Source organism: Psittacula echo (assembly GCF_963264785.1).
Source record: "Psittacula echo genome assembly, chromosome: 1".
NCBI classification, from domain to species: Eukaryota; Metazoa; Chordata; class Aves; order Psittaciformes; family Psittacidae; genus Psittacula; species Psittacula echo.
Genome location: NC_137735.1, coordinates 16897650 through 16913750, shown reverse-complemented (window position 1 = coordinate 16913750; position 16101 = coordinate 16897650). Strand labels below are relative to the sequence as shown.

Below are 16101 nucleotides of genomic sequence, written 5' to 3'. Positions count from 1 at the left end.
CACACACCACCAGCAGTTTTAGTAAGTTAAAATGCTAGAACAACATTTTTATAAACCCCTTTGCCGTTACCATCCACAGTATCTGTGTTTCACCCCAGCCTGAGGCACCAGCTATGATCACCATCATTAATCCTCTCAATCCAAACACACACCCAAGTAAAAGATTTATTGTTTGCAGTAATTATGCTTATGTCACATATAATATAGGAGGGCAGATGCTTTCCATCATTGTGTTTTGATACTAAATATCTCAATAGTTCAAACTATATTTTAAGCTGCATAATAGAAGATGACAAATCTCAAAGGTGAGATACTCTTACTCAAGTAACGGTTTATAAAATGTATTTGTAGTTTGTTGCCGTAGTGAAAATATTTTTGGGCTATTCATATATGAATAACACTTTTCCAGATTTTTTTCTTAAGGCAGAGTGGATGATTTAGAATAAGTATTTCATGTGGCATTGTGACTATCTTGGCTCAGTCGAGCTGCAAACTCCACCAGTGTTCTTGTAGGCCGTCCTGCCATGCCTTTTCGAAGATAGGGCACCTCATCTTTATTTGACATCACACCAGCTATGTCTAGATGAGCCCAGTGGGAGGCAGTCACGAATTCCTTCAGGAATGCAGCAGCTGTGCATGCTCCTCCAGCTCTGTGGGAAGCAACGAAACTCAGTTGTTTCTAAAACACCACCAACAGCACAAACATGAAAGGACTTCACTGAAGGGAAGGGGCACATGAAGGATACTGATACAACTCACCTGCTGTACTTGCCAATGTTACTCAGATCCGCAAGAGGAGAGTCTGTTACTTGTTTTGTGTAGTGCTGAAAAAGAGGCATTCTCCAAACTCTGTCTCCTGTCACAACGCTGGCCTGAAACAGAAACACTGAGAGTTTAGGCAAATTTTTCTTTTATTTTTTTGAACTGCATTGATCAGCCCCAGTACCACGTGTGCTTATTTTTGTTTAGCTTTGATTAGTCTACAAAATCTTTAGCCCAACATAGTATTAGGTTTTTTGAAATATATTGCAAAATGAAACAGTGTATTTCAAAAGTAGCGAATCCTACTTTTTAGGTACTTCAGTGTTAGTCAAAAGGCAAAATCTAGACTGGGGTTTGGGGTTGTTTTGGTTTTTTTTCCCATTTCCTGCCCCCCCCCCCCCCCCAAATCTGCCCTTCAGAGGCTTCCTTTAGCCATCTCATTTCTGTCACTCATGAGGCCCCTATGAATTTTGGTCTCAGTGTTGTTAAGCAAGTTCAGCTCTCTTTTTAACATGAACGAATCATACAATGGTTTGGGCTGGAAAGGACCTTAAGATCAAGTTCCAAACCCCCTGCCATGGGCAGGGACACCTCACACTAAACCATGTCACCCAAGGCTCTGTTCAACCTGGCCTTGAACACTGCCAGGGATGGAGCATTTACCACTTCTATCAGTTCCTTTCAGTAAGCCAGAGCTTATGCATATGCAGTAAGTTGTCAGAACATGCAAAGCCTCAAGATGATCTGTATGCTGTTTGCTGTATGATACGAAACCTCAAAAAATATCTAGTAATTCATAGTAAAAATTAATTATTTTCAATTTTGGTACAGTACTAACACCATTCCTACCAGATTTCAAAATGTAATAATATACCTTTTAGATTCACATAAAATAAGACTTTCAGTAATGCACTAACTTTTCAGTAACAGCTATTAATGAATTTACTACTATGATTTAACAGTGCAGCTGGCCTACCTCATAAAGGTGATTCCAAAGCCAAGATGAGTTTGTGAACACTCCAGTTGCAGCAGACCCCAGTGCAACATCCATGGCACCTACAGAAACACACCTTCACAGTTACACAACAAAGGCAGAAAGTGGACCTGAGCTATTTCTCTGCATCCTGACTCCCCACAGAACTTTCCAGTTTTAATTCTGAAGTCTGCAAGAACTAAAGATTTTAGTACACCTGCATTTCTAAAAGCTTAAGTGTTGTCCTATTAGATTATACAAATGTATTAACAAGAATTCATAAAAACTTATATTCTGTATCTCATTAAACTACAATTTTCTGTTTTCAGCTCGCTTTTTCTTAGCAATATTCCAATAGAATGCATTCAGCGGTAGAAGTGTCCCCCCAAAAAATCTCAATTTTATTGTTTATTGTGAAAATACAAGGGAGTGAACATTTTGCAATTTAGAGACCTCTAAAATTTTCAAGCTGATACTTTCGCTTTTGTGAATTTCACTTGCATAGATACTAACCCATGCCTAAACTAGAGGGATTACATACATATTTATTTGATGCTACAGAACTGTTTCTGTAATGCCAACACTCAATTCTCAGTGAGATTAAATAAAAAAGAAGAAAAAAAGTAGTTTAACAAGATGGTACATCAGAGAAATTTCTACAGGAGCTCTTCTCCCCTGTGCTTGTTGCCCAAGGATTCCAAACACAGAATAATCTATAGCGGGAGTAAACTTCTATCATGCCCTTTATATGAGAATACTTTTATATAAGCAAATGATCTTAAAATCATCTTTCCTTGTGTTTAGTCAAATTTTCCACAGAATTTGAACTGATAAAATGGATGGAACATCATTTAAAGCACTAGGAGAGAATATACAGAAAGATAATGATTTTGCTTAGTATATTCATTAAGCAACACAGTAGACTCCTGTCTGAACTACTCTTCCATGTTTGCTGTCATTTCAGCTACAGTTGCTCATGGGTAGTTCATGAGATGCATACACAATGCTGATTTTAAATTTGAATTATAACCTCATTCATATACAGCTGTAGAGATGAAACAATTAAAGAACGTGTTATTATGCTTGAAAGTATGCAAATGACACATAAGAGATACTTCAGTCAAACGAATTCTTGGGAGATTGATAATGACTCTCCTATTCTATTACCTAGAATCATGGAGACCTGAGCTAGCTCACATGATGGAAGAGCTGGTGCAGTCTAGGTCAGAGCTCAAGCACTCAGGAAGCCCTTCACAAATAAGTTATTTTGACTCCAGCATGACCAGTGCCATATGGATACCACACCAGTATCTCTGCATCACATGGTCCCAGGAGCTGGGAAGGCTTAACTCAGAAATGGAAGCACTGGGAAACATTGTGCAGAAACATCCAAGTCTGCATAGGTTTTCCTTCTTAATTCCAGCTCAGCTGGGCCAGCCCAAGTCCATCTGTGTTGCTACATGCCAATACTCTCCCCAGTCCTAGAGACACTGTACAAGTTGTTAGAGCATAAGCTGTGCTAGTTGTCCTAAAACACATAAAATCATCTCAGTTGCTTTTGAATTCAGGTTGACTTTATCTACACACTGTAACTAATCCACAGCCCAATTAATAAGAGTAACAAAGAACTGACTTACAAAATGAGCAGGGGAGGGAGACTGCTTACCTGTTAGTGTTGCAGCATTCACAATAGCCCTTGCATTAAAACTGTGGGCATAACAGAGAGCATCAGCTAGCAGCAGTCTTCCTTCTGCATCTGTGTTATCTACCTTCAGGTGCAAAATTAGTAAAAACAGATTAACTATTGAAAACATCCCTTTCATTGACTAATTTCTTACATGATATCTTAAACAGCTGTCAGATTATAAATGCACTGTCACAGAATGGCAGGTCAGCCAAAATTTACTAAAAAAAAAAATAAAAAGGAGAAAGACAGTATCAATATAAAGTTATGTTATAAAATAAAAGTGTATCTGTAGCTGAGGCCAGGTGATCTTTCAGCACTACAGCCTCCTTTGCACAGGTCTCTGTGCCCCAGAAGAGCCTAGAGATGTGCCCCAGAAGAGCCCAGGAGCTGCTTCAGAGCACACACAGAGATCTGGCTCATGGAAATCACAGCTGAGGAGGACTGCCTATCATGGAGCAGCACAGGTGAATGCCTGGAAACAGCTCTTTGTTATCCTGCTTTCCTGCTTTGGAGCTTGAAACTTTTCCCCTCTTAAAAATAAAAATCAATAGCCCCCTTGCTCCTTTCCTCTTTCAGGGAAAACTGATGCTGAATTCTGCAAGATTAATTGCATGGTGTGCTCTGAGCTACTAGCACTTTCCTGCAAATTTCTTCTTGGTGGGGGAATATGTGCCCAGTCTTTTCCTTCAGATCAGGGGGTGACTGAACTCAGTTTTGGGAAAAGAACCTGAGGAAACTGGAAAGTTCAACAAGTCAAAGATGCAGATTCACAGAAATTCAGACAGACAGAAATACTGATTAAGCCACCTACTTCTGCACAAAATCAGTTATCCATCACACAGTGACTTGCAGTACCATTTAATCTATTAAATGAGTATGGAACATCTTGGATTAAATCTGAAATGGGGTACTGATTTGGCAACCAACAGCCCGTATGACTCAGAGTTCTGATTGTCCCAAGGAGCTTGGCACTGTAAAGGCCTTGGCTACGTGACCAGGGAACTAATACTCTAATGTCTTACTGCAGATAGGAGGGAAGTGTCCTGAAGGGTCACTGGAAGCAATTAACGTTCTTCATGTGGACAGAGAACCTGTATTTCATAGAATCATAAAATAGTTAGGGTTGGAAAGGACCTTAAGATCATCTAGTTCCAACCCCCCTGCCATGGGCAGGGACACCCCACACTAAACCATGTCACCCAAGGCCTCATCCAACCTGGCCTTGAACACCACCAAGGATGGAGCATTCACAAATTTATGAGCACTGTAACAGCCTCATGTGCTAAAACAAGATTTTCTGCACTTTTCAGTTTTTCCTAGCAACTTATAAGATTTATCTCATCTCTTCAATCTATATTTAGATCTGTAAGAATTCTATTACAACAATTTCTAATTGATAACACGCTACTTACATTTTTAAGAACAGTATATTTGTGCTGCTTATCTTTCTAAAGGGTCTTTTCCAATATGTTCTCTCACTCCAGTCATAACTTGATTGGTTAAACCAATCCTCTAGAAGTACTAAACCACCAGATTTCACATACATACCTGTATTGTTTTTCCATTCTTGGCTCTAACTACATCCCCAGGCTTGTTTGCCTTGCCACTGGGCATATTTTCACAGAGGGGTGCCAAACCTCAGAGAGAAAAAGAGAAGTGAATTACTAGTTTCTTTCTCAGAAAAGACGTAGAAAAACACTTAGGAAAACCCAACACCTCCTTAAGGAAACAGTACTATTCTCATCTTGAATTCATGCTCAAAAATCCAAATTTTCCAGGTTACCAAAAGGCATATGGTCTAGGTTTCAATCAAGGAATTCCGATACATGCTGCACCACCACATTCTCCCACCTACACTGTTTTGCCACTAGGATTTACTTCTACTTTATGCCTGGACTAGTGAGATCAGAGGAGCAACAAATATTATCTTACACTTTCCATATATGTATCATTAGTCACATGTAAAGAGATTTCTTTCTGAAATTAAAAACTTCTCAAACTAACACTGAGCCATTCAAGCTCTACTTCTCGTAATTACACATTGTGTAATGTCAAGGGGGGGGTCCAAGGTCTCACCATAGGACTACAGCCATAAGAAAAGCAAAGAGATGAGCAAAAGAGAGGGTCAGCCTCAAAGCCCCAGTTATGAATGGGATAATGGGATGAAAGGCACTCCACCATTCTCACGGAAAACCTGCTCCTAGCACAAGGAATAAGCGAACTGTAGACCACCACTTTTCAGTGGAATTGCGTACACAGACTTTTGCTTCACTGGTTCTGCCCTTCCCAGTGCATTCTTTAGGTGAGGAACGGCCTGAGGGTGGGTTTTGCTGCCCTCTCCTGTCTGAAGAATAAAAGAGACTAAATTACTGGTTCCCTGTAAGTCAAGGTTGGCAAACATAAAACTTATCCTAGAAAGGATTACATGTCGTCCCCAGCTGGTTTTACCACGGTTCCTGAATCAGCTCATTTAATTTTAGCTGTGCAACATTTCTGCAGAAAAAGTAAGCATTGCTCGTACTTAAAAGTACTGGTTTGGGTTGGTTGGTTTAGATTTCTGCTGAGCTATTCACCCAATGAAACAAAAACTGATCCTTGTTCCTGTTCAGCTGCAGTACATGCTGATGGAGGTAGCTCAGCTAACACCTTTTCACTTCTAATTGCTTTTACAGATCTCCACACTCCTTGGAATGAAGGATCAGGACTTAAGAAAAACTCATCGCAAGTAGTTTATTGACAACCATTTGTCTCCTAAGATGTAAAAATCATGCTTTCACAATTTTAATTTGGTGTTGCAGTATTTTATTCAAGCAAAGCCAGTAACTGTGTGCAAAGCAAGCAAAAAGAGAAGAGAGGCTGATCAGGGAATGACAGCAGTCAGTCTGCCAGAGGCCAGGACAGTTCTGTCAGATCATGACAAGTGCTGAACTAGAACATTAGTATCTAAACGAAATCTTGTAAAATTCAGATTTCTGGCTTCTCACATACATACACACACACACTTACCAATTATGTTAAGAGGGAAATTTAAAGCTGCTGCTGTCACAATGGCTGAGCAGACAGTCGCTGCCCCTCCCATATCTGCTCTCATTGCATCCATACCCGATGATGGCTTCAGTGAAACGCCACCACTGCAACACACAGCACAACTACCATCAGCATGGAGGAGTTTCATGTTGCATATGTTGAGAATATTCTGCCCATCAGTATGTTTTCAGCAGCAAGCATCAGTAAATGCTAGACTTGTGCTCTCAACCTGCCACCCCCTAGCAAGCATACTGAAAGCAAGGCAGCTGGGGGCTCCTTTCTGATCACATATGTCCCTGACTTGTTTTCTCATAGTTAGGACACCATAAAAATCTGCAGTGGACTAACTCAGTGGTCTTCAGAATAACAAAAGAGCACAAGACCAGAACAAAATAGTACACCTGGTAAAATCAACATATGAAAGGGGAACAGACTGACAAATTCTTCAGTAGCTACGTGACATTAAAATTAAATTATAAGGAACTGCTGCAATGCATGAGCTATTTTCTCTTTCCCTAAGCATGATCTAGGTGTCCCATGACAGACTGCAACTCTAAACGTATACATTCTTCATCCAGAGGTTTGCTCAGGCCAAAAAAGAAAGTAGCACATTCTTTGTCTTCTTTCCCTCAAATTTCCATTTTCCCCTTACAATATGAGGGTATATCAATTCCTACTTTGTCCAACCGCTCAAGCTTGTCTTATTCACAGGCAAAGCAGCACAATCCACCATATAAGGCAAGTTCACTGGAATGGCATTGGAAGATGTGCTGAGCGTCTACCCATACAACATGAATAGCAGGAAGGCATTTTCCCCCTTTAGTCACTAGAATATTAACACACGTACCTGTCAAATGTAACTCCTTTTCCTACAAACACTAGTGGGCGGTCACTTGCATTAGCACCACCTGAATAGTGAATCTCTAGAAAGATGGGAGGCTCAGCCGAGCCCTTAGCAACACTCAGGAATGCTCCCATCTGCTGTGTCACTATCCAAGCCTCTGGTCTGGAACAGAAATACATATTAAATTTTTGTAATTGGACACCTTAACCAAGGTGATTTTGTTTGTTCATTTTTAAAATATCACAATCCTTGAAGGTTTGTTTCTATTAATTTCGGTTTAGTTATTTGGGAAACTGTCATGTAAATCAACCATTATTGTTTTGTGAAACAGAAAAATACTTCCTCAGAGTTGCTGCTTGGCAACTTTGTTTTGCCTTGTCTAAAAACCCAACCGACCAACAAAACAAACAACAGCTCATCTACACTTTCTGTGCTAGAAAGCATCAAGCTTCCACTTGCCCATGAGGCTGTGGTCTCTGAAGGCATATGAAGTAACAGTACTGCAGCAGGTTACAGTTTAGCTTTCTGTTCATAGTTAACCATCTTGATAGCAAAGTTGACTTCCCTCAGTCTTTTGCTTTTCAACAGAACAGCCTCCAACACCTGCACAACTAGTTAGCCCATTTCCACCAAAGAGCAGTAACTAGTAATTCAGAGGCAGGAAGTGTTAGCTGTGCAAATTCAATTGCAAGGGCTTTGACGGCTCCATTTCAACAATTTTAAAAGCTAAAAACCCCCCAAACAACAGTAACAGCAATAAATACAGAATGTTTCATTAACACATCCAAATAATAATAAAAAAAAACAACCCAGAGAGGGCTGTATAAAATCTATTTGGGACAAATCCAAAAGGTACTAGAAAAAAGGTACCTAGTATTTGCCCTCTAGTCACTGAGTCTTCATTAAGCTCTCTTTTGCAGCACTTGTGTTAACTAAGCAGTAATTGGCTGCATGACCAATTGACAGTGAATCATTTCACCATGTCACAGTATCTTGCCTACTCTGCAAACTAGAAGCTCACCTTCTAAAACTGAGAGTAACTTGCAGACTGGGTGCCCCTCATACCTCCTCGCCACACACTTCTGCTTTCTTCATTTGAAGTGGCAAAGAGAAAATGAGAGCCCACTACAGATCTGAATAACCTGGAAAGTACCTTATCCTACAGAGGAATAATTTTTGGAATTTACCTTATATGGACCTTCACATTGCTGAAACTTTTGAGCTTCTGTTCAATATGTTCAGCAAATTTGATTGGAGTGATGTAATTAGCTGGAGCCTCCATAAGGTACCGAGCCAGGTTCTGACCCTCAGCATAGAGAACACCTTTTTGCCAGGCTTCACTTTCAGCACTAAACAAAAACATGCAATAATCAGGATTGGAAACATTTGCAAAAGTAAGATGTTGTCAGTATCCATCTGTTCTCTCCTGTATGAAAATATGGCAACATTAAATCGGGGCAATTAAGAATGTCACAGTAATCTTAGTACAAGGAATTTAGTATGAATTCCAAGGAACGTCTCGTGTAGAACTCGTCTCTGGTGCTAGTCTGTGCCAAATGCTTCACAGAAAGCCAGAAGAATCCTACAGCAGACAGATGTAAAATTATCTGTCTAACATTAGGTCTTCTTCAAATCCTTACTAGTCAGAGATTGGCTTAAATCCTTAAGCACAAGGTTTAATACCCATTCCAAAATTTGTAATCACACTAATTGCAACAGCCCTGAATATTTTTATTTACCACATAAAGCCTCCAACTCTGTTTTACACTTTACTGAGATATGATAATGTGATATGAGTGGAATTTGTATCTCCTTTCACAGTGCACTCAAGGCATCTCCCTAACAAATGGCAGAACAAACATTCAAAGAGCTGCCTGTACAGGAAATTGAGATGTCCCTCTGGTTACTCTGCAACACTGCCAGCACAAAACTTTTCATTTTACTGAGACAGAACTGACTTACTTGTTTAAAAGATACCACAGCACAGAGCATTAAGCTAGATTCCACCTCTCAAAAGAGCAACACAGTGAAGAAGGAATCCAGAATGAATACAGAAACATTGCCTGGATATGGAGGGATGGAATCAAGAGACCAAATCTCTTGAAGTGGGAAAGGCAATAAGAAGACCTCAAGAGGTAAATCATCAGCAAAAGGAAGATCAGAAATAATGTTGTTCCCTTGCTAAATGGGGCAGACAACCTCGTGAAAACTGAGATGACTGAAGTTTTTAATGCCTTCCTTAATTATTAAGGTCTGCTTCCAGATTCCCCAGTTCTTCATGCTTAGTAACAGAGCCTGGGTAAGAAAGGTACTACCCATGGCTTAAGGAAGCTGGACATACAGAAGTCCCTGATATCAGGCAACATGTATCCAAGAGTGCTGAGGGAGCAGGCTGGCATCATTGCAAGCCTGGTCTCTTTCAGTTTGAAATGTCATGGTGACTGAATGTGGTCCCCAATGATTGGAGAAGGGCAAATCCCAATCTTTAAGAATGGCAAGAAGGATATAGGAAACTACAAGGCAGTAATCCTAGACTAATCCCCTAAAGGTGTATGGAGAAAGTAATCTTGAAAGCCATTTCCAGGTACATGAAGGACAAGATGGTCACTGGGAACAGTCATAAATTTGTTTTGGGTAAATCATGCCTGACCAACTTGCCTGACTTATGATGAGAGGGTTGGCACAAAGAACCACAGTGGATGTGTTTTATCTTGGCTTTAACAAGGTTTTCACATAGAATCCTTGCAGACAAATTGAGAAAACATGAACTGGAGGGATAGACTATAAAATGGGTGAGACACTGGAAGAACTGTTGGGCTCAGAAGATAAGAGACAACAGTTGAATGGTCTAGCTGGCAGTGAGTCATGTGTTCCCCAGGAGCTGATACTGAGGCTGATACCTTCATCAACAACTTGGACAATAAAAACTACCCTTGGAAGTTCATGGACAGCATGGCACTGCAGGGAGCAGCTGCAATGGAGAGGGTAGGGCTACCATTCACAGGGGCCTTGCCAAGCTGGAGGAATGCATCAGGAGGAACACCATGAAGTTTAACAAAGACTGGTGTAAAGTCCTGCACCTGGGACAGAACAACTCTGTGCAAGTCAGGCTGGACACTGACTATGACTAAGGCAGAAAGCAACATTGCAGAAAAGAACCTGGGGATCCCAGTGGACAAGTTGAACAGGAGTAAGCAGTGCATGACTCTGGTGACAAAGGCCAACCATGTACTGTGCTGGATTAGAGCTTAGCCAGCACATTAAGGGCAATAATTATTTAAATCCTTGGCATTTGTGAGGCTGCACTGAGCTATGTCCACTTTTGAGTTCCTGAATACAAAACCAATACTGATAAACTGGAGAAAGACCAAAGACTAAGAAGGGTAGGGAGCTGGAGCACATGGCACATGAGAAGCTAAGAGAATTGGGGTTGTTTCACCTAGAGAAGAAAAATTTAGGAAAGATCTAATTGCAGTCTTTACCCTTAAATAGGGTTTATAGAGAAGATGAAGACAGACACATCTCAGAACTGCACAGCAAGGGGGTAACTGACAAGGGTCTCAAGATTCAACACGGGAAACTGCAGCAGGGGATAAAGAAAAACAAAATTCACCATGAGTGTGGTTAAACACTAGAACAGATGGGCCAGTGAGGCTGTGGAATTTCCATCTCAGGAGATACTCAAAACTGGACTAACAAAGGCCTGACCAAACATTAAAGCTGTCTGTAACTTCCAGGTTATCCTAATCCAACCTGCAGCTGGACTAGGTGACCTCCACAGGTCCTTTCCAACCTAAGTTATTAGATACAAAAATTACTTCCAGTGTCGTAAGTGGTCATAGGACCACCTATGCTTTCAGGAAATGTTTATTTACTGTAGACTGTATCATGGAGACCTCATAGCAGCCTTCCAGTATCTGAAGGGGGGCTATAGGGATGCTGGGGAGGGACTTCGCATTAGGGACTGTAGTGACAGGACAAGGGGTAACGGGTTAAAACTTAAACAGGGGAAGTTTAGACTGCGTATAAGGAGGAAGTTCACCGTAAGGGTGGTGAGGCACTGGAATGGGTTGCCCAAAGAAGTTGTGAATGCTCCATCCTTGGCGGTGTTCAAGGCCAGGTTGGACAGAGCCTTGGGTGACATGGTTTAGTGGGAGGTGTCCCTGCCCAATGCAGGGTGGTTGGAACTAGATGATCTTAAGGTCCTTTCCAACCATAACTATTCTATGATTCTATGACTTGTTACTGTATAAAGTACATATGGGAAATACTCCTTCTCTGCATGAAAGATTATCCTATAGGGAAGGTCCAAAGTCCACCCTGCTAATTGTTTTGGAACCAAAAGCTCTGACATTACTTTCTGCTCTCAGATAACAGTGATGTCTGTTGAGGCCAGAATCACAAGATCTTCTCTTCCTGCATTATACTCTGTGAATCAAAATACAACAAATGAAATACATAAGACACATCCATTGTGGCATGGTCTGGTGTCAGTCAGCATTTCCTGATTCTCACAAGGATTTCTTCATTTGTGGAGTTTGAAATACCTCTGCTATTTGGCACACAATACCAGCAGAAGTCCTTCTACATCCCAACTGTGCTTCAAGTAATTTTTTACTTTTACCCTGGGCCTTCTTTTCTATGAAGCAGCATTTATTTATCCTTATCCTCAGAACATGGAATACTAACAAAACATATGGAGCAAGCACTATAAATGTAACTGAAATGTAAAATACTTTAGGAACTTCAAATGAATGGGAGGAGTGAAGAGGGATCTTGCTGCTAGCCCTATTCTTCCAGGTTTGTGTTTTTCTCATGCGTAAACGTAGACACAGTTTTACAAATAAATAAAAACAGCTTTCCTTTTGTCATCACCTTCCATGAAGCTGAGTAGTAACTACAGGCTTCTTTTTTTGCTTCAGCTCATTATATTCATGCAATCCAAGGACAGCACCTTCTGCAGCGGCTTGAGCATCTCCACAGGGGTCTACTTCAACGCAAGGGATCTCCAGATCTTGGATCTGTCTACAGCCAACTGAAAAATACAGTATGGAACTAGTAGGCTGAGTATTGCACAGAACAGCAAAACAGGTCTCTGTGGTAATCAGTATGACATTTCAAGGGAAAAATAATTTTAACTCAAGATATCCAAGTTGATGGGTAAATCAATTACAAAGATCATGCAGTAGAATGATTAAAAATGCAATGATCATATACTGATAAATTTCAACTAAAATACCACTCGACAGATTGTAATGATTAAGACAATTCACAAGAAAAAGGACAGTCCACAGTTGTTCCCATTCCTTTAAGTTCACTCTGTAGCAAAGAAAAACTCTACCTTCCTCTAGTCCTGTGGATTATGATTATCTGCAGGTATCAGAAATTTGCTGTAATTAATTTTTTTTTGCTCGACTTTATACACACTTTTATAAACAAACAAAAAGAATATTATGTTCCATAAATTCTATTTTGTACCCAAATAACTTCACAATGTTTTAGCAGCTGTTAAGACAAGATGGGCTAGCACTGCAGGTATACAGCTGTCATACATGTGACTGACCTCCTGTCACAGATTATAAACTCTGTGGCAAGAACTCTTTTTATTCTTGGTTTATACACACTTAGATACAGCAGTCATCCTTGATTAAGATAGAGGCCTCCTCTGCCTAGAATAGGTAACATACGGAATCATCTTACTGATGTTCTGAAAGGTACCAGTTTATAGTACAAATACCTGTTATAAACTGTGTAACAAAAGTAATTATATATGCATACTGAAGAAGTGTGAGCATAAAGTGAATTGGTGATGCTCTTGGGCATCACAACAGTAGTGATTAAACAAGTGCCTTTTCACACTGTTCAGGAAAGTTATTTGATTTCAGTAACTGTAGTTACCTGACTGCAGATGGATTTACACGCCCTGTAACTCCTTTCTCACTAAGGAAAAGTTTACATGAGTATCAGTGACAAGTAAGTGTATTTAACAAACCATGGAATAGGTTTTGCATTTCAAAACAAAAATCATATCTAGACTCACTCTTCAAAAATGGAACTTGCTGCACCACTGCAATAGTTTTACAGACAAAATGCTTAAGAAAATGTAAGAAGAGCTAACCTGCAACAGCTGCACGAATGTTTTCTTTGCCTTCATTCCAGTTTTCTTGGTCATTTATTCCAGCATTCTTCTTGCCCAAGCCAACTACAACCACACTTGGAAAGTCCTAGATGAAGCCAACACACAAATGGATTCACTTCCCTCATTTGTACAGCCACAGCAGAGTTGTTAAAAAGACCTTACTTGCCAGATCAAACCAAGCACTAAACACCTTCAGGACTTTGTTACACACATTTCCTCACTGAAAGTGCCAGCATTGTGCCACAGTCTTGCACTCCTCATCATCTGCCACAGGCATGCCACCAGTTCTTCTGTCCAGTTAATAATTCTGTGTATTGCATCAGATAGGGCTTTATGTTCAGCACACAGCAAACCTGGTACTTTAAGGGCAAGTCTAAGAGTCCTTTGAAAACAGATCCAGCTTTCCAGCTGCAACACAGGCCAGAACTGAGCTGGAGAAGCATAACCTTTTTTGGTACACTACTACTCTGCTCAGGGAAATAAAACCACCTCCAAGGCTGAGCCTATCACCTCAGCTCAGGAGCTGAGCTGGCATGATTTGCCAGGTTACAATCCAAAGCTGCACAGAGGTACACAGCTCCAGAACTCAGGAAAGCAATGCAGCACAGCAGACTAAATGCTTGCCTTATAAGCAGCAGTCAGTCTGATGAGACTACCTTGTGTTAGAACTGTCATGTCTGGAAGGTCTTTGCACATTCCAGTACACACTTACACTTGCTCCTCCTGCACACAGGAGGCACAGTAGAAGTGTGATCCAGAACTGTTGTGCTTCATTCAGCTCATTCAGTAAGGAATTATTTAGAACATACCACCTTTGGAGCAAAAAACAGACTTTGCAGCACAGTGCAGGGAACACAGGAATGTGCAAAAGGCCATGCAAATGTTGAAAGCTCCTGTTCTGTAATGCCTCACAAGAACCACACCTTTTATTGAGAGGTGTGAGGGGGAAGAACAGCAGAGCATTTATACAAGCACAGCAGTGAATGGCTTAAAGTAAGATACAAGGGCAAACTTCACACATTACTCAATATACGCACAAAAATCCAAAGTTCGTACCTGATGCAAACCATGGAATACGCGTGTTTTTCCTTTCTTCAAAGGTGGCCCACATCTAGGACACAAAAAGATTCTTTCAATAAAGAAGTCCTTTATACAGTTATTACAATACTACATTCACCCCACACACCACAGTGCTCCTCAACACTGTTCTGGGACACTTGGCTTGGTGCCGATCCACAGAAAAAGGTAGCTCCTGTGAACACTTTGCACATTTCCTTAGTGCTCGTTTTTTCCACAGGAGTTCCCTTCCAAATTGCTTGGCCTGGTAGAAGCAAATACCAGCCTGGAAAGTGCTATGGGTAAAACCACTTAATAGTTATAAAAAAGACTGCTCCTATTGGTGTTTGTTGGTACACTAATCCATTTCAGCAGCTGATCACACACTTACGTGGACACAAGTTCTCTCAGCCTTCCAGACACAAGTCTATCAAAAGCATCTCCTGCAGTAGTGAGCTGGGCAGCACCTCCATCCTTTTCGCTTGAATAGATTCCCAGAACAAGACCCTAAGAAAGGATACACAGGGATGTAAACAACATGAAATTTTGCGAACCATCTAAAAGGCAGCAAGCACACTGTTTGCATCATAGCTACTGCATATACTCAGCTCAGTTTATGTATTTCTCTAACATGATGCACAGAACAACTCTTTGGTAAACCAGGACACCACAACCACCACTTCCAAGTGTGAAAAAGAAAACAGACACAGTATAACTAAAGACAATCATTTTGCCTACCACGTAGAGATCAAAACCTGTTTCAACCTGTGATTTTAAGTACAAAAGAGCAGCTCTCTCAACCATAGCTCTCCAGCCAGGTTCACCCAACTGGAGCGAACAGCAGCTCCGCTCCTGCGGGCCAGCCCCGCAGGTCAAGGCGCCCACCCCGGCACCTCAGGTTTTCGAGCTAAAGCCCGGGGCTGGACCCGGGAAGCGCTGAGCAACCAGCACGCTCAGCCACGGCTGCGGAACAGAGCAGGAGGAAGGAAGGGACACCCCGCACCCATGGCTGCCCGCTCCCGCCTTGGGTCACCCCGAGCAAGGGGGTTCCCGGTGGCCCCTCACCTTCCCGCCCGCGCCGCGGCTGCAGCCCCTGCAGGCCAGCGGGAGGTCCCGGCAGAGGCGGCTGGCGGCGCCTCGCACGCCCGGCAGCAGCATGGCAGGCAGCGACAGGCAGCGACCCGCCGGACAGCCGCACACCGCCCGCCCCGGCGCGCCGATCGCTTCATCAGCCGGCGCCGCGCGGGGCGGGGCCAGCCGAGGGGAGGTCGGGACGGAGGCAGGATGTGGGGATCGGTCACAGGTCAGTGTCTGCGGGGACACGGGAGGTGCTTCGGGGTTTACGTGTGTGCAGGGTTGTGTACCGCGAGGGATGGGCATCGGTCCCACAGGGGATGTTTGCCCTCTTGCGGTGTGCTCCAGGGGAGCGTGCGCACAGCGTCTCTTGTGGGCTTGTCACAGCCACTAACTGTCCTGGTATGCATATTGAAGATTAAAATGTACATGTACTGTGCTGTTACCAACTAACGCACCTTCATAGGCTGAGTTGGTTTGCTGCCCGTCTGGTATCACACCATCTTCCTGGAGTCATGGCGCAGGGTAAGACTGAGTGA

The 16101-nt window shown here is 42.0% G+C and overlaps 1 protein-coding gene across 1 annotated transcript; it reads right to left on the bottom strand.

Annotated features, from left to right (window-relative positions):
* Nucleotides 1–451: 451 nt before the first annotated feature.
* On the bottom strand, nucleotides 452–15646 carry LAP3 (leucine aminopeptidase 3; the record flags this gene model as incomplete). The annotated part of the gene is made up of 13 exons (XM_080625964.1): nucleotides 452–650; nucleotides 760–872; nucleotides 1739–1818; nucleotides 3402–3500; nucleotides 4967–5059; nucleotides 6429–6553; nucleotides 7297–7455; nucleotides 8481–8642; nucleotides 12169–12328; nucleotides 13412–13517; nucleotides 14489–14543; nucleotides 14880–14995; nucleotides 15554–15646. The coding sequence occupies 13 exons, from the start codon at nucleotides 15644–15646 to the stop codon at nucleotides 452–454; spliced, it is 1560 nt and encodes a 519-aa protein (XP_080482090.1).
* Nucleotides 15647–16101: the final 455 nt, after the last annotated feature.